We start from the raw sequence: 22502 nt of genomic DNA on the forward strand, positions 1-22502 counted from the left end.
CTCTCAACATACATACAGTACTTAACGCAACATGGACAGGGCTTTCATGCTTTACTGTCACAAGAATGAATTTTCAGTACATTTGGGAATATACTCCCCGGAGTGATTTACATTTTATCATGGGTTATTGTGTACAGGTTCACGGCTGATCGTGACTCTTTGTGTTAGTAGTTCAGCATAACATCATTCATTCATTCATTCATTTTCTATACCCGGTTAATCCTGTTAAGGGTCGCGGGGGTCTGCTGGAGCCTATCCCAGCTGTCATCGGGCGAGAGGCAGGGGTACACCCTGGACAGGTCTCCAGTCTATCACAGGGCTAACACAGAGAGACAGACAACCATTCACATTCACATTCACACCTGCAGCCAATTTAGAATCACCAGTTAACCTAACCAGCATGTCTTTGGATGGTGGGAGGAAGCCGGAGTACCCGGAGAGAACCCACGCAGACACAGGGAGAACATGCAAACTCCACACAGAAAGGCCAGCCGGCCCATGGATTTGAACCGGTGACCTTCTTGCTGTGAGGCATCAGTGCTAACCACCTCTCCACTGTGCCGCCTCAGCATAACTTATTTTTTCTATATTGTCAGCTGATGGAAGTGTTAATGGACAAGTTAAGTTTATTAATTCTCTATGAAAGCTATTTAGCAATTTAATTTAATCTAGCCTGCCTTTTGCTAATGGAGGTAAATTTAAGACAAATGAGAAGGCTTGATTTGCATCTAAATCCAATATGCTTTGCTCTGCATACTCTTTTAAAGTATCTGTCAGCCTTAAATGTCTATGCACACAGCTTACCGGTTGTTGCAGTGAACGGCAAAGACTTAATCATGCACAGTTACGATGAAAGTTCAAATTTCTCAAAGATGTATGTGGGACCAGTAATATATATGCCACTCCCTCCACTTTTAAGTCTCAGAGAAGGGCTATGGGGAACGGCCATGACATAGTGTGACAGAGCAGCCGTGTGTGTCCTGTTCTGAACCCTACTCCTGTTAGATGTTGTGAGTAAAATTGTAACAATGAAGTCATTATTCCATTTGCCTTGATGAGAGGGAAACACATCTGCACTCAAGCCTTTTCTGAGACCAAAGCACAGAGTGAGACAGGAAGATGAGCCCCCTTTGAGTTGACACCTGAGCTGAGTTGAAAGCCCGACCGCAACAATGTGTAACTTTCCATGCATCGGTCACAAACTAATGCACTTTTCAGCCACACGCTCTCGTAAACAACCGGCTGCACTGTGTTGCCTATGTATCACATGTGTCACTGGAGGATTCCACCGAAGAGAAGAATGAGCAACTTTGGAAAATTCGCGTCAGTGGACCAGTGACTGTAAAAATCGCTTAGTCAGCATATGGGATGACTGATGGACAACACACACCATCAGCACCGTTTACACACAATCAAAACTCGCCCATTGGTGAATGACTTTGTGTCATAACCCATAAATACATTAGATTAGATACAATTGTATTGTCATTAAACATGTTAAAGTACAATGCAAAGAAATGAAGTCAGCATCTAACCAGAACTGTAGAAGCAATATGTGCAGAGTATGTATATATGTACAGATATCTATAAGGATATAAATTAAATTAAATTAAAACAGACAGTCAGCTATGGTCAACAGCTATATGAGTGGCAGTAAAATGTTTGTAGTGCAAGAATAGTAATAGAGAGCTCTCCTGTGACCTATTATGTAATGCTAGGAGATGCCTTTCTTTTGCAACAACCAACTAGCCTACGTGTCGGCATACAGAGCGAGTGGATGCCTTGATTGACGGGTTCTTGTTGGACTGCTTCTTTGTTTCTTGTTGTCAGATGACTGGGTGAAGTGTTAGTGCTAGCAGCATATTGCACTAGGGAAGTAAAGCTTGGTAAGTATGTCAGCCTACCACAGAGTTTCGTACCGACTTGCAGCCGACCACATGGGCCAATCTTTGTTTCCCACCTCCTTTAGTGAGCCTTGGCCTCCCCATGACCATGACTTGCAGGTTCACTGATTTTCCTTTCCTTGTTCACTTTTGATAGATACTGACCTGACCGCAGATCATGAACACCAACCAAAAGCGGTTTGGGAGATGCTCTCATCACTTTAAGACCTATGTGAAAGCCCATGTATCCATTTTTCCTGCTTCTAACACATCTACTCTGAGGACAACATGTTCACTTGATGCCTCCGAATAGGTCTATATACAGTGTATAATATACTGTATGTATATTTTATATTTAACTGTGAATTATCTATATTCAGATATTATATTGTACAGTGCTTTTAAGTTGTGGTTTTCATCGTGAATGCTTTTGACACCTAGTGACAGGACTCAAGTCCAATCTCTCTTTCCATTTTTTGATATATGTACAAATACACATGATACATAGAAATAAATACCTTAACTGTGCTGAAAACGTTTGTTCTCTTCCCTGTCTAGGTCATTTAAAGTTACTGAAATTCTGCCCCTTCTTGATGCCACAGGTCATGCAGTAGGCCAGTAACAACGACGACAAATGTTTTAACATGTGAAACCATCATACTCATCAACTCGTCCTAATGAGCGCTCCTAATGTTAGCTCTGCTGCATGAACATTGAATGCCTTAATCTTTAGTATTTCTTTAGTATGCTGTATCAGGCAACTGAACAAAATTCAATTAATGTGCTGTATCTCCCCTGAAGAACTGTATTTACAGTAAGCATCAGCCCACAGTGATAACCAAACCACCACTAAAATATTCTGCTGCTGTTGTTTCATGTTTAAGTTGGAAAGTTTGCTTTGGTCTTTTTCCGCTGGGGTAGTAATGTGAGATGCAGACAGGCCAATCAGATTGCTCTCAAATAGTTCCCTCCCATTTTATACGATTACATGAAGACACACCGTCTTATAATGCAACTTAAATTAGCTGCAGCCTAAAGAGGAAAAATCAGAAAATGCTTATCGTAGTTTATGTACTGCTGATGATCCGAGCTGGACGTAAGTATATGAGGAAAGGTCAGATTTTCTTATGATCTGTTTTAAGAATATTGTCATCGTGTTAGACTAATGTAGAGGTTTACAAATGCATCTCTGTAAATACTCACTGCTCTGGGTTAAATGTATTTTCTAGGATGCTCAGATGATGATGATGATCAGAAGTTTGCCATTAAGACTGTTGGCACTGGCGAAGATGTGACTCTAACATGCACCCGCCACGCATCTGAGGCAGTTGGAACCCTTTTTTGGATCAGACTTGTTGCTGGGAACTCACCTGAAATCCTGGGGAAAACATTTAACTTTGATTACGATGATGTTAATGAGATTTCTCGCATTACGACAAAACAAGGACCTGGAATATTTGCTCTACATATTACAAAAACAAAGCCGAGTGATACGGCGTTTTACTACTGTTTGAAATCACAAAATTACAACATTAGTTTTTTGACAGGAACATTTCTGAGGATCACAGGTAAATACAACTACATTATATGTTTTACTATTTATTTTAATACACAATATATACCAGTATTTCTGAGTATTATATATAGTTTTGGGTAAGTTTATGAATATAGTTCATGGTGCAGAAATGCTGCTTGTGGATCTAAATACATAATTTCAGTTTAAACTTTCTTCTACAGTGAGTAAACATTTTGTATTTTTCATTTTCCAGGACCAGAACCTGATATTTCTGCAGTCATTCAAAACATTTCATCTGAGGCTGTTCTTCCTGGAGACTCAGTGGCTCTGCAGTGCTCAGTCCTCTCGGGTTCAGAACAGAAAAAATGTCCAGAGAAACACAGTGTGTACTGGTTCAGAGTCAAACCAGACGAATCCTACCCCAGTTTAATTTACGCCCAAGGTAACAGAGGAGAAGAATGTGAGAAGAGCCCTGAAACTCAATCTCTGCAGAGTTGCGTCTACAGTTTTTTCAAGGAAAATGTCAGCTACTCTGATTCTGGGACTTATTACTGTGCTCTGGCTGCATGTGGGAAGGTAGTTTTTGGAAATGGAACAAAACTGGACATCAAAGGTAATGGGTAACATTTCTACTGTACATAATGGTGAGATTTTAAGCAGCTTAACTTTAATTATTTATTTATTTATGTAATTTTGTTTTCAGTTGATGGCACACCTGATCCAGAGAAGGACAATGTGGTTCTCTTTGTTTTATTTGCCGCTTTGGCTATAAGCCTGATTGTTATAGCCTTTCTCGTTCGTGCTATCAGGAAAACATCTTGTGAATGTTGCAAAGGTAAGAGCTAATCACACATTGATCTGTTCAAATGTATTTCCCCCAAAGCTACCTTCATTTGATGCATATCAGTTTGTAATTCAGCTGTCTTGTTCAACAAAACAAAAGACTAATTATTTATTGATAATACAGCTTCTGTCGTTCAGCAAACAACTGCTGAAACAGTCCGTGGTAACCGGCAAAGGGAGGAGGTAAGAAATTCAGAAATTTATCTTTAAAAGAAAAAGAAAAAGGCTATAATTTTTATAAAATCTGCTCTTTTATTTTCAATGTCGTTCTTTATTTCCACAGAGAAATCAGGACTCTTTGGTTTATTCTACTGCAGTATTTACCAGAAGGAAAGACGAAAAAGCAACGAGAAGAACTGCAGCAGCAAAGGAAGAGACAGTCTACACTAATGTCAGGAGTTTTGTGATAGATTAACAAACAAAACAATGGATTTGCTGACTGATGCTAATATCATTTGTGTTTGTCGCATGCTCAGGTAATCACTGCTCTTGACTAACTGCTAGCTGCATTTCAGTTATAAATCAATGACAACATGATGTTTTCTGTAAAACAGAAGAAACTGTTCCACTTAATTTTAATAATGCTTAATGTTGTTAATAATATGTTACACACAGTTTTAGGAGTGTAAACTTTCTCTCAAGATGCTGTTCCAGCATGTTTCAGTGCCATGCAAAACACTTTCATGAAAAGAGCCATACTACTGTATCACTAATAAACACATTTCTCCAGATACATGAACACCTCTTTCATTCAGTTACTTAAAGTTCACCATGTACTGTATGTATACAGTACATGGGTTTACATGTTAATGGAGTAGTAGTTGCATTTATGCAACTGTTGCAGAGGCCTTCATGCAAGAAGAAGAATGAAGAAGAATGCTCTGAAAGAAGGAAGTGATAGTGTATGAAATATATAATATAATATAATATAATATAATATAATATAATTCGTAATTTTATGATTTATGGGTCCCTGCATATGGAATAAAAATTACACCTTCAACTTGTGAAGGTCACTGTAGACACTAATACTGAGTTATAGTAAAGTAATTTAAGATTTGGAATGCGCAATGGAATATACAGTAACTTCGCTGCAAAAACGTATAGTCTGCAACTGGTCGGATTAACAAGACTAATCAGTAATAAAATATTCCAGGTTTTGACAAAACATTAAGATCGGTTAACTAAGTTTCTTCTAGCTCTAGGAGTCTTTCCTCAGAGTTTATTACATACCTGAAGCGTCATACAGCAGCAGGATTCACATGAGTGTCTCTAAGTTAGAGTGAAAGCTGCATTTGGCGCAGCGATGATTTTAATTACTTCTCCTGAATTTTCCCCAGCATAATCAGAATTAGTCAGGATCTTTGTGTTTTTCTTCACTTTGGACATATTATCATTGGCTACAGTGAAAAGTATTTGTACCATGACAAATGTTGTTCATAAATACCTACTAAATGTACATGGAAGCACCCCCATAGCTCCATAGATGTAGCTTCTCCTTACAGCCAAAATATAACAACAAGTAGCCGACTAACAATGAAAACATTTTGCTGTACCTTATCTGGCTCTAGTTATCGTTCCATGGACAGAATCGTCAGTGTGTTTTTTTTTTTGTCAGCAGCATGGGCAGCAGATTTGGTCTGCTTATTAGTTATTAATATGAATATATATAATGCAGGTTCAGGAACAAGTCCACACCTTACACACTCCAATCACCTGGGGTCGAGACCATCATCAGTCTCCATACCTCTTTCTTTATCCTGTCCCTCCAACCCCTCTTATCCCATCCCCTCCACCCGTTTCATACCATCAACCAGACCCCCTTTTAATCCTCTATCTTTCCTTCCCTTAAACTGGTCAAAAACATTGAGGTCAAAAATAAACTTCCTTGTACCTACTGAGGTGTGGTCTTGTCAGTGAATTTCAGTATTGTGAGACCCCTCACCAGCGGGAAATTCTGAGCTTCAGGTGAGATTTTAAGATTAGTTATGAAGTTATGAATTTACTGGAAATTATCAGTTTACGTATAATGTTACCAGATTGTCTATTTTGGTGTTGATTTAGTTGATTGTTATTGACACAGACTCTGGTAATGTTTGTGGTTAACACAGATCTGAGAGGAAGCGAAAGAAGCACTGGATTATGTAACAGTTATGTGTAGCAGCAGCCAGTCAGTGTGTGGCCTTAGAGCGGTAAACAACCAAATGACGGATCTCCCTCGTATTTGACTTCTTTTGTAGAGAGCTCCCACAGTGTCGGCTGTAACAATCTGAAAATACGAAAGAAAAAAAATGATTCGATAAAAACAAAGTCTAGGCAAAATGAAAATCACACAAACACAGCCAGAAAATGACAGTTTCATAGTGAGAATATTGAGTGAATGTGACAACGCCCACCAGTCTGAAATTCACCCCAAAAAAAGTGTGACAGGAAGTGCACTTTTAAATGTGTGTCCAATCACACGCATTTGGTGGTCTGGCCTTTCAAAATCTTATGTCCTCCACTGACTGAAATAGTTGCAAAAGAGTCTCCTAATAACGCACAGTGTCAAGATGGTCGTGTTATGGATTACATTGTTTTTCCTTCATCCAGTATGTAAGTGCTCTTTTATTTTGTCTGAATGTTTCTCAGTTGACACTTAACCTATCAAATAGATGATTTTAAATGATAGCTTTTCCACATAAATAAACTATTTTGATTAAATGTTGTTGTTGTTTGTTTTTTTCATTTAGATACGATGGTTCCAGTGGAAATAGTTGAGCTTGGTAAACCTGCATTCTTTACATGTGTTTTACCCAAAGAGCTCAGCACTAGAGAAATCCACTGGTACAAGCAGAGTGTCGGAGATATTCTGAATGTAATTGTGACATTGTGGAAAACTACAGAACCTGAGTATGCACCAGGATTTCCTAAATCAAGATTTGGCGTACGTTCTGACGACAGTTTTAGCAACCTGACCATTATGAGGACAGTTAAAGAGGACGAGGGCATGTACCACTGTGCTTTCACCGAATGGATTAAGACTAAATGGAGTGCAACATACTTGATTGTAAAAGGTACGTTTCTATTAGCAAATTTTGAAGAACATTCCAAATGTATACTTTTACATATTTAACACTGTTTCTATGACACAGGAAACACTGAGAGTTCATCAAACTATACTGTTGCTCAGTGGCCAATAGCATCTGATCCAGTCCGTCCAGGAGACTCAGTGACTCTCCAGTGTTCAGTCCTCTCTGACTCTGAGAACAAGACGTGTCCAGGAGATCTCAATGTGTTCTGGTTCAGAGCTGGATCTCATCCAGACATCCTCTACACTGATGGAGATACGAGTAATGAATGTGAACGGAGATCTGACACCCAGAAGAGATGTGTCTACAGCTTCTCTAAGGACATCAGCTCCTCTGATGATGGGACTTACTACTGTGCTGTGGCCACATGTGGAGAGATATTATTTGGAAATGGAACTAAAGTGAATGTCCAAGGTAACTCTCAGCGGACTATTAATTAGTGTCACAGTCTGTCGTGAAGATCAAATATTAGCAATTTTCATTTGAAATTTAAAATGATCTAGCCAGAGTGTGGTATTAAACATAGCTGACCTTTACTCATTTGTAACCTTCGCTGCTATTTTTTGATAATCTTCCAGAAAGCAGCATGTGTTCAAAGATGGACAGTGCAGTTAATTTAATTCTGTGTGCGGCCTTGGCTATGAGTCTGATTGTTATAGTCGGCCTCCTGTGCACCATCACAGAAAAACAGTGTGAGCCTTGCAAAGGTAATACAAGTTACTTATGATTAAAAAAATAATAATAATTAAATATAAATATTGCACACTTATTTACTGTTATCAAATAATTTTGTTATACAGCTGCTGATGTCCTGCAGAAGAACTGTGATGGTCAGAAAAATAAGCAGGTGAAGTACTTAAAGATAGGATTAAGTCAGTCCAACAGAATCTACATTGCATGTGTCTTAACTCATGTATTTTCTCAGGAGGAACCATGGATTTATTCGGCTGTTGTCTTTACTGCGATGAAAGCTGACAGTGGAACAAAAAAAGCAGCAGAGAAGAAGAGGATCTACACTGCTATCAAAGCTTTAGGTCTGGATTAATGTGTTAGTGCATGTTACTGGTCAGTTAGTATAGAACAGGGATTCCCAAAGTGTGGTGCGCGAGCTGCCCCTGGGGGGTGCCTGAGATGAAAAATGTAACGGCGGAGAAGAAGTTATCTTCTTATCTTGTGGTCTCTTAAGTCATTAATTTTTACAAATATGATCGTCTTTTTTTTATCTGTTCCTGGGGCTATGCTCTTTTTTATTTAAGTTGTGGGTGTGTAACTTTACCACAATTTCATTCAAATTACTGGCATTCTAATTTTATTTTCATAACCGCTGTGTTGTGATGACGGGGTTGTGTTGGCTCCATAGGCATTTAAAGTTGCTGCAATTTTTGTTTAATTCTGCGGCGGCCGTTCTTCACATTCTCTTAGCTCAAAATCAAATTTCTGGTAATCATGTTAATATAACCTTTCATTTGTGTCCTAGTTGTATTAATCTTTTCCTTTCCAAAGGTAAAAAGCTGGGCTATGATAGCTGAAGTAGTAAATCTGAGGAAAATGTACTGCAGTCAAAGTTAAAGATCAAAGAAAGGATGCAGCGAAGTAATCCGCTTCGTCACAAGATGACAGAGAAGCAGTGAAAACGAAAGAAGTGAACACATATTTTTTGAAATCATGGCTCAGAACAAAAGTAATTGGAAATGGTGCAGTTTGAAACAGGTTTATTGTATCATCTTGCATGGACCATGTTTGCAGACTAATACCATATGGCTGCAAATTTATGACGATAATGTTTCTGAAGAATCTGTTCTTGTTCTTATGTGTATAGGACAACATATACATGTTTTCTAATTCTAATCACTAAATAAATCTGTCTATTTCCAAACTATTGTTGCTTATGTGATTTGTTCATGTGCAAAACCGGTGTTGATCATTGTGCAGCTCTCCAAACATTGTCATGACCTGACTGGTAAGCCATGACAAAAAACAGAGAAACGCGGTTTAACATTAACTGATTTATTTAAACAAAACCAAAAAACCCATAAGAATTAATGAGGTTTGAGTGTGAGTATCAGTGTGTCTGTTGATGGGTGCATGATAGTGTATGTGTATTGCTGAGAGGTGCTAACATAAAGCAAATAGGCCGAAGCCAACAGAACAAAAAACCATGCCGGACAGGTCGAAGAGCAGAGAGAGAGTGAAGATCGTGAATGCCAGATATTACAGGCTCAGGGAGACTGGCCAGGTGCTCCCAACTGCCCAAATTAAGAGCCACCCACTGAGGTATCTGCAGAAACAGACAAGACAAGACAAGGGGAAAACACAAAACAGGCCCCAGTAGCAGGTAGCCGTCACACAGTCCATCCATCATTTAAATAATACCAATCAGGAGTTTGTGACCTCAATAAATGCACAAGGAGTGTTTTTTCTTTGGAATTGCAATTTTTACATTCCTATGTGTTTGAATTTTTTTTTGTAATGTTAGCAAACTGTCCACAGATATATTAATCACATCAGAGCACTTAGTGCTCTCTCTCAAAATGAGCTTAACACCACATCTTATTGAAAATATGGATGTTTTGATTTGAGTTGACGGATAGAAATGAAACGTTCAAGTCAGCTACGCAAATCTTAAAGGACTGCTGCACGTCCTCCTCTGCCTGTAGAGAGGGGGGCCTGCTGGCTGAGGTCTGATCTAACAGCAGAGTACACGCACTCTGATTGCGATTCTCTTGTCTTCTTCTTCTTCTTCTCCTCCTTCATTTTTGCTCGCCTTGTTGAGAAATCCACTGCTGCATAGTGCATATGCTGAAATGAGAAGCATTTTAGAACTCAGGGCTGTAACACCGAGACATTATTAGACAAATAAAAGGATTTATTTAGAGAATTTGTCAGTCATCAACGTTAAAACTTCTCCTTTTATTTATGGAATAACAAACACTGCATTGTTATTCTTTTTGTAAAGTGTGTCTATATTAGTAAGTGTGGCCTGTACAGAGAACACGCTGCGACATATTGACCATATGTATATTTACCAAATCATCTGACTGATCCACAGTTGACATGTCATGCCCAGGATGATGAGAGGTCCTCTTTTCATCTTAAAAAACAAAGAATCACAATCAGTGTCTTCTCACTGTGTTATGACATCTGCACCCCCACTGCCTTGCTGTGGCAGTGCAAGTGTCTTTGGGTCATGCATTGGATTTATTCATTTTATCAGCCACACCTGTAAAAGTGTGGATGAAAGGCACAGCTGAAAGAGTCTCTATTCTAATATAAAAAAAGCACATTTGCACTTCTGGTGTTTGTAATTGAACACACCCTCTCATGTGGTTTACTCAAATCAGCTCCAGTCCTCTAATGACCAACTAACATCTAAGGACATTAAAACACGTTTGTGCAATTCAGGTGACATGCTTTGTCCAAGATTCTACATGATATTGAGATGGTACACCTGACATTTTTCCTGCTGCAACATTCATTACACAGCAGAGCTACTTTACTAAATATGATTTAATCTTCAACAAAGAACCGATAGTAAGTTTTTTTACAGTACTATTTATAGTATACAACACTAGGACAAAAACATTCTGCAATCCTGCTACAACACAATGTTTATTGTGATATATAAATTTGGGATAGAAAATCATGTAATGAATTAAACAATTAGATATTTGTATCTATAAATAGTGAACCTACCTTTGCAATGTCCACAAACATTCCTCTTTTTTATGTAGATAATAAGAAGGACAATCACAGTCACACAGCTGGCCAACAACACTCCAAGCACGAAGACAACTGGGTCTAATCCTGCTCCCAAAGTAGAAACGTGAAGACAGTCTAGGAAGAAAATGCCTAAAAGTTAAAGTCCAAAATGTCTCCATGGAAAAGTCATTAAATCCACTGTGACCAACAATGCTTTCTTCATGCTTGCTCTTATTAGCTCTATGAGCACGTACTTGTCTCCACTTTAGTTCCTTCACCAAACAGGATCTCTCCACATGTGACCACAGCACAGTAGTAAGTCCCAGCATCAGAGGAGTTCTGTATATTTTTGGACAGACTGTAGACACAGCTTCTCTCCACACCTTCATCACTGTTACTGTGAGTGTAAATGATGCTGGGAAGAGATCCTTGGGATCCAGCTCTGAACCAGTACACATTGTGTTCACCTGGACACTGAACACGGTTCACTTTGTTCTTGGAGAGAAGTGAACACTGGAGAGTCACTGAGCCTCCCTGCTGAACTGACTTCAGACGTTGTTCCACGTAGACAGATTTATGTGGATGACAATCTGTGTGATTCAGTTAAAAGAAGGTATTTAAGAAAACATAATAATGTGAGCTATTTATTAATTAACGTAACATATTTCTAGTGATATTGGCAGAAACATATCTGGTGAAAGAAACATATCATACCTTTCACAGTCAAGAATGTGCCATTCACAAACTGTGCTAAATTCCTTCCTCCATTTAGACAGAAATATGTTGCTTCGTCGTCTTTGCTGACATCTCTGATGATGAGAGAATCCTCTTTTGTCATTGTGAAACGTGAGTCATTAAATTGTCCAATAAGAGTTGGTGTTCCCCAGTTGACACCAGCAACAGTTTGGACAGTATGTCCAAGAGACTGTTTATACCAGGAAATGGATTTAGCATCATTCCCAGAAACTTTACAGTAGAAAGTGACTTTGTCACCAAGTTTAACCACAGTTAAAGAGATCAGCTGAGAAACATCTGAAGTTTGAATCAGACCTGCAGAAAAACAGACAAATAACAACAGAGTTAGATCATGAGAAGATAAAATCAATGGAACTACCATTAGATAAAAATATTACTATTAATTTGTGTCTGTAAGAAAGAATTGTACTCACTCGCTGTACTAAGAAGAATCAAAGCTGTCAGTCTTCCGATCATTGTGGTGTAGCACTCTTGTCTCAACCTACTGACGTCCTCTCGCCCAAGTTGAAGCTTTAGTCTCAAGGTGATGAAAGTAGAAATCAGTGATTGGTTGAAATGAAGAAAATGACCTCCCCCCTACATTTAACAAACACGTGGTGTGTTTTCATTTTATAAGAGATGTCCATGGTCATAGATGTTGCTTTTTGGTGGTGCTTTCATTGTGATCTCTATAAAATTCTTGTTTCTGTGATAATCAGTTGTGTTTTATGCTTAGCTTGGCACAAACTGTGGAAGTCTTTTAGCGCTGAAAGCTGTTGCATTGACACAATGTGTATGAATCCTCAGCCAATGTTTGTCATAGTTTGGTGTCTCTACCTGCACAGCTTAAATTGACATAGCTTTATTTTCCATATGAATAGCAACAAACAATTGAAAGTTATGTTGGGAAAGTTCTGTTGCATAATCTTATTGATATTCAGTGGGACGGGGGAGGTTCACTTCTCAAAGCAGTGAAGCTGAGAGCATTTGACAGGTGTCAGAACATTGTTACAAACCAATATCTGCTCAACCAGAGTCACATGTTTTTATTACTCTGAGCAAAACCTTGACATTGATTTATTGGTTGGATAAGTGATTTTTATTTATTTATTTTCTGAAACAGCAGAGCTTTAAAATCAGGAGAGGCCGAGGATATTGTGATGTTTATGTGGTGTGTCATATAAAACTAATTCTTTAATTTTTTTTTCCAAGCACCTTTTTTCCCAAGCTTATTTTTTTTTTTGTTGTTTTTTTTTTGTTTTTTTGTTACTGTTTTTTAATTTTTATTTATTACCCACAACATGTAAATATATAATCCCTGTTATTCCTGTTTACATTTGCACTTTATTCACTTTACTCTTATAGTCATGTTTACATCCTCCATGGACAGTTTGGAGAGTTAATACATTTATGGCATACTTTTTTAATTTATATTGTTCTATTTTTGTTTATTGTTCCTTAAAAGTGTCTTGTACTTGTACGCCATGCTGCTCACTTCTGCCTTAATTGTTAATGTTGGGAGAATTTAAGCATCCAGACGAATACTTGGAGGAACAAAGGAGGACTTTTGAAACAGTGTTGTGTAGGTGTTCACATGTGGCTTTGAGGGGCAGCTGAAAAAAAAAAAAGTGAGTGGAAATGTGGCTAAAAACCACAGAGGTCATCAACCCGTGAGGCAAACTCAAAGCTAAGACTACGAGAGACAGATAAAGAGAGCATTCTTTATCAATCAGTACATTAATTCTTTCATCTTCTGTAACCAATTATTCCTGTTAAGGGTCGCAGGGTCTGCTGGAGCCTATCCCAGCTGTCATCGGGCGAGAGGCGGGGTACACCCTGGACAGGTTGCCAGTCTATCGCACTCACACGCACACCTACGGCCAATTTAGAATCAACAATTGACCTAACTAGCATGTCTTTGGATGGTGGGACAAAGCCGGAGTACCCGGAGAGAAACTGTCCACAGATATAATAATCACATCAGAGTACTTAGTGCTCTCTCTCACAATGAGCTTAACACCACATCTTATTGAAAATATGCATGTTTTGATTTGAGTTGACAGATAGAAATGAAACGTACAAGTCAGCCACGCAAATCTTAAAGGACTGCTGCACGTCCTCCTCTGCCTGTAGAGAGGGGGGCCTGCTGGCTGAGGTCTGATCTAACCGCAGAGTAGACACACTCTGATTGTGATTCTCTTGTCTTCTTCTTCTTCTCCTCCTTCATTTTGCTCGCCTTGTTGAGAAATCCACTGCTGCATAGTGCATATGCTGAAATGAGAAGCATTTTAGAACTCAGGGCTGTAACACTGAGACATTATTAGACAAATAAAAGGATTTATTTAGAGAATTTAAACCCACGCAGACACAGGGAGAACATGCAGACTCCACCCAGTCGGCCCATGGATTCGAACCCGGGACCTTCTCACTGTGAGGCATCAGTGCTACCCACCTCACCACCCTCAACCAGTACAAATATTTTTAAAATGTCCACAGGAGTTTTATTTAAGTGTTCTGTTAAGGTTAAAGTTATTGAAGTGTTATATGTGTATAAAAATGCAAATGATAGATGGAAGATATGTGCAGAAAGGAAACAAGCTTCTCTTTCTGTAATGCAATAAACACGCTATGATGGACTGTTTGGCATCTGGGGTATTTTGATTTCATAGTGAGAGTTGGACAGTTCTGAGTTCAGTTCTTGAATGTCTGCTGTGGTTATAGTCTAATTTTATGAGATGAATAACACCCCCTTTTTTTCTTGTGCAGTAGCACTCAGGCCTTGTGCATGTGCAACAAAGGCACAGTCACCAGCTACTCTGAAAAAAAAAAAAAGCTGTGGTGAGCTGTTTCTCCGCCCTTTGACCGACCACTGAAGCTGTTTACTCAGAACAGGCCTGCTGATGAGTGTTTAACTGGTATGATGAGAAAGAACTACACGAGGCTTCAGCATTTATCGTTTTAGTTTTTAGTGCATGTTGTTTTCATTCTTGTGTTTTTTAAATACAATTTATGCAACTGTGCCTCTGTTACCTGATAATATAATGTAGAAACATTAATCTGGACAGGCTGTCAGTCCAACAGTGTGCCAAGAGATGTACAGGAACAATACGGCTTTCCAAAAAATTCCCAACTAACCTCAATGTCCTGCTCTTGCCAAAAAGAATAGGGTGGGAAAAGTGAATTATCAGCAACTCCCTTCATCTGTCAGCAGCTACCAATGAAAACATGTAAAGAAATGATCAGGATACCATGATAGAGCAGGTGTGTGTGTGTATATTTATCCCTCCTGTACCCTCTAACGTCTTGTTGTTCCAATATCAACATTAACAATAACAATAATATGTACAGTGTGGTTATAATTGCATTTTTAAAACATATAAAGCAGTGGTGTAAGACCAGCTTCCTGAGCTTAAAGCAGAGACTGAGACAGGAAGTACAGCCCCTTTGTAGTCACGCCCCTGTTTGAAAGGCCAACCACAGTCACACTTAAGTTTCCATGAACCAGTTGAGTTTATCTCATGCTTCTTTCTTTGTTACAAGTTCAACAGCGCTATACACACAAAGAAATGGCAGAAAGTACAGTTAAAGACGATTTACGCATCACCAGCACCATTGGTAGCATTTTTAGGATTATTTTTATCACAGACGAGGTTGTAACACACATCCCCAGCTGAAATCTAACCGGGGTATTGCAGTCACGTGCCACTGAGAAGTCTGTCCACCTTAATTATCTCACTGCAGAGCTGCAGTTAATAATGTCCCCTGTGTTTTCTGAACGTCTCTCATGGTTTCGGTGTCATTTTCTGAGATGAATATCACCCGCTTTCTCTCTGGTCTCACAGCACTTTGTAAAGGTTGTCTGCATGTTTGTGGAGGGAACGACAAGCAAAGCCACATTCAACAGCTACACTGAAAAAACCTAGATTCCTAGAGGAATGAAACCAGTAATGCTGCAGTCATGGGCAACAGAGGTGCTCTATATTAAGACACCTTCGTTGCCAGGCCTACATGTTTTGCCTTGTGGTCAACAATATGTTGATGCTGATAGATGGATGAGTTACTGACAGTCATAGAGAGAGTGGGGCACCCAGGGTTTATATTTTTATTACAAACACCTACAATGTTAAAACATTTTAAAAAGATTCTCTTGCTGCCTCATTATGAATTCTAGGGTTCAGGCCTCAGCTACTTTAGGTTCGTGTGAGTTCACTCTCACATCAGTACATGTGTGAAACCTTTGATCACCTCTAGATGAATGTGTTTCTGTCATACTGTGACAGTAGCGCTCCACCTCTCCCTGTCAGCGTGAGATTAAGAGAGAGTGTAGAGGATGGAGGGCGTGACCACAGCCACCTCACCGACTCTGTGTGCTCTTCCTGCTGAAGTGGGCGGGGCCATCACTAATGATGTGGGGCTTCTGGTTCACACAAAATTTAAGATTTTGTCTTTGTTTATCACTGTAGCAAACAGCTAGATACATCTTTTTGAATTTCTGTATAACCACAGACATTGATGTTGGTTTATCTAAATATATTTTGCGAGATGCACCATCAGCAGTTTTAATGACTACTGTCCGGTGGCACTTACTCCTATCATCAAGTGCTTTGAGAAATCACAGGTGGGGATGAGTCTGCGTACTGGCACGAAATAGAGCGACTGACAGTGTGGTGCACCGAGAACAACCTCATCCTGAACACCACCAAGATGAAGGAGATCGTCCTAGATTTCAGGAGGAGGAAAGTGGCCACTCAGCCACTGTTCATTGGAGGGGAATGTGTGGAGAGGGTCTCCAGCTTCCGGTTCCTGGGTGTGGACATCGAGGACGACCTGACCTGGAGCACCAACGCCAGAGTCAGACTCTGTTTCCTGAGGACACTAAAGAACAATCACCTCTTCCAGAGACTGCTAGTGTCCTTTTACCGATGCTCCGTAGAGAGCATCTTCACTTACTCTATCTGCGTGTGATTTTCCAGCTGCACTGCAGCAGACTGGAAAGCGCTCCAGAGGGTCGTCACCACAGCCCAGAGGATCATCGGCTGCCCCATCCCCGCTTTACAGGAACTATACAACTCCCGCTGCCTGAGGAAGGCCCAGGTGATAATAAAGGACACAACCCAGCCTGGAAATGCTACCAGCTGGTAGACGGTACAGAACTCTGAAGGCCACTACTAATAGACTGAGGAATGGCTTCTATACGAGAGCCATAATCACACTGAACAACTCGAACACTAAAGAAATAAAGTGAATGTACAATACAATACAAACTGTGATTAAATCAATGGATTAAATGCGTTAATTTGCTTTAACGCAATACGTTTTTTGTAATTAATTAATCGCAGTTAACGCATTAAATCCCCACCTCTAGTTCAAATATATTTAGACTGAACGCATTTTTTATGTGAATGTGCACACATGCATGCATCGCTAGATCAGCACTGAGCTGCAATATTTGTTATAAGTTTTGCTGTATCTCTCTCCCTCTCTTCCTGGCATCTTTCTTCTGTTGGTAATAAAACCACAGTACAGTTAAAAAATGGCAAATAATCAGGGTTCAGGGTTTTGAAGCAGACAGAAAACATATGTTGTGTTTTTTAACTCTGCAACCTAAAGAAAGACACATGGACATCATTTAAATCAGGTCCTGATGGTCAAGTGGTTACGGTGAATACCACATGGACACTTGGGTCTTCAGCAGCTCAGTTCTCACCATCATTCTGCAGCGGCCTTTCTTCACATTCGCTAAACTCAAAATCAAATTTCTGGTAATCATGTTAATCTAACATTTCATTTGTGTCCTAGTTGTATTTATCTTTTCCTTTAAAAAGGTAAAAAGCTGGGCTATATGATATTTGAAGGAGTAAATCTGAGGAAAATGTACTGCAGTCAAAGATCAAAGAAAGGATGCAGCGACGTAATCCGCTTCATCACAAGATGACAGAGAAGCAGTGAAAACGAAAGAAGTGAACACATATTTTTGGAATCATGGCTCAGAACAAAAGCAACTGGAAATGGTGCAGTTTGAAACAGGTTTATTGTATCATCTTGCATGGACCTTGTTTCCAGACTAATACCATATGGCTGCAAAGTTATGACAATAACATTTCTGAAGAATCTGTTCTTGTTCTTATGTGTATAGGACAACATATACATGTTTTCTAATTCTAATCACTAAATAAATCTGCCTATTTCCAAACTACTGCTGCTCATGTGATCTGTTGATGTGCAAAACCAGTGTTGATCATTGTGCAGCTCTTTAAACACAGTCCATCCATCATTTAAATAATACCAATCAGGAGTTTTTGACCTTGACAAATGCACAAGGATGTAAGAGTGTTTTTTCCTTGCAATTGCAATTTTTACATTCTTATTATTTTGTATATGCAATCACTCCATATCCAGTTAATGTTAGTAAACTGCGTAAGTCCACAGATATATTAATCACATCAGAGGAGTATGTGCTCTCTCTGGCAATGAGCTTAAAGCCACATCTTATTGAAAATATGCATGTTTTGATTTGAGTTGACAGATGGAAATGAAACGTTCAAGTCAGCCGAGGAAATCTTAAAGGACTGCTGCACGTCCTCCTCTGCCTGTAGAGAGGGGGGCCTGCTGGCTGAGGTCTGATCTAACAGCAGAGTATATGCACACTGATTGTGACTCTCTTGTCTTCTTCTTCTTCTCCTCCTTCATTTTTGCTCGCCTTGTTGAGAAATCCACTGCTGCATAGTGCATATGCTGAAATGAGAAGCATTTTAGAACTCAGGGCTGTAACACAGAGGCATTAAAAAATAAAAGGATTTATTTACAGAATTTATCAGTCATCAGCATTAAAACTTTTATTTATGGAATAACAAGCACTGCATTGTTAGATTATCATATTCTTTTTGTAAAATGTGTCTATATCAGTAAGTGTGGCCTGTACAGAGGACACGCTGCGACATATTCACCATATGTATATTTACCAAATCATCTGACTGATCCACAGTTGACATGTCATGCCCAGGATGATGAGAGGTCCTCTTTTCATCTTAAAAGACAAAGAATCACAATCAGTGTCTTCTCACTGTGTCATGACATCTGCACCCCCACTGCCTTGCTGCAGTGCAAGTGTCTTTGGGTCAGGCATTGGATTCATTCATTTTATCAGCCACACCTGTAAAAGTGTGGATGAAAGGCACGGCTGAAAGAGTCACTATTCTCTTGGGAGAGAAAAATCCTTCTCTTTCTCAAAATGAACTCTAATATAAAAAAAGCACTTTTGAACTTCTTGTGTTTGTAATTGAACACACCCTCTCATGTGGCTTACCCAAATCAGTTCCAGTCCTTTAACATTTAAGGACATTAAAAGACATTTGAGAAATTCAGGTGACATGCTTTGTCTAAGATTCTAGATGATATTGAGATGGTACACCTGACATCTTTCCTGCTGCAACATTCATCACACAGCAGAGCTACTTTACTAAATATTATTATTATTATCTTCAACAAAGAACTGATAGTAAGTTATTCACCTATTTACAGTATACAACAGTAGGAAAAAGACATTCTGCAATCCTGCTATAACACAAGGTTTGCTGTGAGATGGTATATAAATGTGGGATAAAAAATCATGTAATGAAATGAACAATTAGATATTTGTATCTCTAGTGAACCTACCTTTGCAATGTTCACAAACACTCCTCTTTTTTATGTAGATAATAAGCAGGACAATCACAGTCACACAGCTGGCCAACAACACTCCAAGCACGAAGACAACTGGGTCTAATCCTGCTCCCAAAGTAGAAACGTGAAGACAATCTAGGAAAAAAATAACAGAGTTAAAGTCCAAAATGTCTCCATGGAAAAGTCTTTAAATCCACTGTAACTACCAATGCTTTCTTCATGCTTGTTCTTATTGACTCTATGAGCACATACCTGTCTCCACTTTAGTTCCTTCACCAAACAGGATCTCTCCACATGTGACCACAGCGCAGTAGTAAGTCCCGGCGTCAGAGGAGTTCTGTATATTTTTGGACAGACTGTAGACACAGCTTCTCTCCACACCTTCATCACTGCTGTTACTGTGAGTGTAAATGATGCTGGGAAGAGATCCTTGAGATCCAGCTCTGAACCAGTACATACTGTGTTCACCTGGACACTGAACGCGGTTCACTTTGTTCTTGGAGAGAAGTGAACACTGGAGAGTCACTGAGCCTCCCTGCTGAACTGACTCAGACTTTGGATGTTGTTCCACATAGACAGATTTATGTAGATGACAATCTGTGTGACACAGTTAAAATAAAGTATTTAAGAAAACATAATAATGTGAGCTATTTATTAATTAATTTTTAAAGATATTGGCAGAAACATATCTGGTGAAAGAAACATATCATACCTTTCACAGTCAAGAACGTGCCATTCACAAACTGTGCTGAACTCCTTCCTCCATTTAGACAGAAATATGTTGCTTCATCATCTTTGCTGACATCTGTGATGATGAGAGAATCCTCCTCTGTCACTGTGAAACGTGAATCTTTAAATTGTCCAATAAGAGTTGGTTTTCCCAAAATGACACCAGCAACAGTCTGGACCATATGTCCAAGAGACTGTTTATACCAGGAAATGGATTTAGCATAATTCCCAGAAACTTTACAGTAGAAAGTGACTTTGTCACCAAGTTTAACCACAGTTAAAGAGATCAGCTGAGAAACATCTGAAGTTTGAATCAGACCTGCAGAAAAACAGACAAATAACAACAGAGTTAGATCATGAGAAGATAAAATCAATGGAACTACCATTACATAAAAATATTACTATTAATATGTATCTGTAAGAAAGAGTTGTACTCACTCGCTGTACTAAGAAGAATCAAAGCTGTCAGTCTTCCGATCATTGTGGTGTAGCACTCTTGTCTCAATCTACTGACTGTCTTGCTCTACTGGAAGCTTTAGTCTCAAGGTGATGAAAGTAGAAATCAGTGATTGGTTGAAATGAAGAAAATGACCTCCCACCTACATTTAACAAACACGTGGTGTGTTTTCATTTGATAAGAGATGTCCATGGTCATAGATGTTGCTTTTTGGTGGTGCTTTCATTGTGATCTCTAAAAAATTCTTGTTTCTGTGATAACCAGTTGTGTTTTATGCTTAGCTTGGCACAAACTGTGGAAGTCTTTTAGCGCCGAAAGCTGTTGCATTGACACGACGTGAATGCATCCTCAGCCAATGTGTGTCATTTACTTTGCATTTAGTTTGGTGTCTCTACCAGCACCGTTTAAATTGACATAAGCTTTATTTTCCATATCAATAGCAACAAACAATTGAAAGTTATGTTGGGAAAAGTCTATTGTATAATCATACTGATATTCAGTGGGACGGGGGAGGATCATTTCTCAAAGCAGTGAAGCTGAGAGCATTTGACAGGTGTCAGAACATTGTTATAACCAACATCTGCTCAACCAGAGTCACATATTTTTATTACTCTGAGCAAAATCGTGACATTGGTTTATTGATTGGATGAGTGATTTTTATTTATTTACTTATTTTCCGAAACAGCACAGCTTTAAAATCAGGAAGGGCAGAGGATATTGTGATGTTTATGTTTAGTGTGTCATATAAAACTCATTTTTTAGATTTTTTTTCCAAGCACCCCCCCCAGCCCTTATTTTGTATTTTATTTTTTACACGTACTACCTCTGCAGTAACATGTAAATATATAATCTCTGTTATTCCTGTTTAAATTTGCACTTTATTCACTTTACTCATACAGTCATGTTTACATCCTCCATGGACAGGACAATTAATACATTAATGGCATACTTTTTACTTTATATTGTTGTGTTTTGGTCCTTAAAAGTGTCTTGTACTTGCAAAGGAGGACTTGTGAAACAGTGTTGCGTAGGTGTTCACATGTGGCTTTGAGGGGCAGCTGGAAAAAAAAAAATGGAAATGGAGTGGAAATGTGGCTAAAAACCACAGAGGACATCAACCCGTAAGGCAAACTCAAAGCTAAGACTACGAGAGACAAGTACAAATGTTTTTAAAAAGTCTACAGGAGTTTTGTTTAAGTGTTCTGTTGAAGTTAAAGTTATTAAAAGTGTTATTGTGTAAATGACAGATGGAAGATATGTGCAGAAAGGAAACAAGCTTCTCTTTTTGTAATGCAATAAACACGCTATGATGGACTGTTTGGTATCTGGGGTATTTTGATTTCATAGTGTGAGTTGGACAGTTCTGAGTTCAGTTCCTGAATGTCTGCTGTGGTTATAGTCTAATTTTATGAGATGAATAACACCCTCTTTTTTTCTTGTGTAGCACCACTCAGGCCTTGTGCATGTGCAACAAAGGCACAGTCACCAGCTACTCTGAAAGAAAGAAAAAAAAAAAAAAAGTTGTGGTGAGCTGTTACCCGCCCTTTGACCGACCACTGAAGCTGTTTACTCAGAACAGGCCTGCTGATGAGTGTTTAACTGGTATGATGAGAATGAACTACACGAGGCTTCAGCATTGATCGTTTTAGTTTCTTGTTATTTTAATTCTTGTGTTTTTTTAAATACAATCATCTACTTTATGCAACTGTGCCTCTGTTACCTGATAATATAATGTAGAAACATTAATCTGGACAGGTTGTCAGTCCAACAGTGTGCCAAGAGATGTACAGGAACAATACGGCTTTCCAAAAACTTCTCACCTCAACGTCCTGCTCTTGCCAAAAAGAATAGGGTGTGAAAAGTGAATTATCAGCAACTCCCTTCATCTGTCAGCAGCTACCAGTGAA

General features: G+C 39.0%; 1 protein-coding gene across 1 annotated transcript; it reads left to right on the plus strand.

Moving 5' to 3' along the window:
* The first annotated feature begins 6716 nt into the window (after positions 1-6716).
* On the plus strand, positions 6717-9124 carry LOC311491685 (signal-regulatory protein beta-2-like). Its single transcript, XM_084549683.1, has 5 exons — positions 6717-6837; positions 6975-7298; positions 7377-8020; positions 8114-8160; positions 8239-9124. Exons 1-3 carry the CDS (start codon positions 6795-6797, stop codon positions 7751-7753), a joined length of 744 nt encoding a protein of 247 aa, XP_084405809.1. The 5' UTR covers positions 6717-6794; the 3' UTR covers positions 7754-8020; positions 8114-8160; positions 8239-9124.
* The last annotated feature ends 13378 nt before the right edge of the window (positions 9125-22502 follow it).

The sequence above is a fragment of the Chelon labrosus genome, assembly GCF_963514085.1.
Source record: "Chelon labrosus genome assembly, chromosome: 8".
Taxonomy (NCBI): domain Eukaryota; kingdom Metazoa; phylum Chordata; class Actinopteri; order Mugiliformes; family Mugilidae; genus Chelon; species Chelon labrosus.

What these genes read in the sequence shown, in the direction of transcription:
- LOC311491685 (XM_084549683.1), top strand. Translation starts at nt 6,795, where the DNA reads ATGGTCGTGTTATGGATTACATTGTTTTTCCTTCATCCAGTAT. An exon ending in GTTTTTCCTTCATCCAGTAT is followed by an intron (nt 6,838 to 6,974) that starts GTAAGTGCTCTT and finishes TTTTTCATTTAG; the next exon opens with ATACGATGGTTCCAGTGGAA. An exon ending in AACATACTTGATTGTAAAAG is followed by an intron (nt 7,299 to 7,376) that starts GTACGTTTCTAT and finishes TCTATGACACAG; the next exon opens with GAAACACTGAGAGTTCATCA.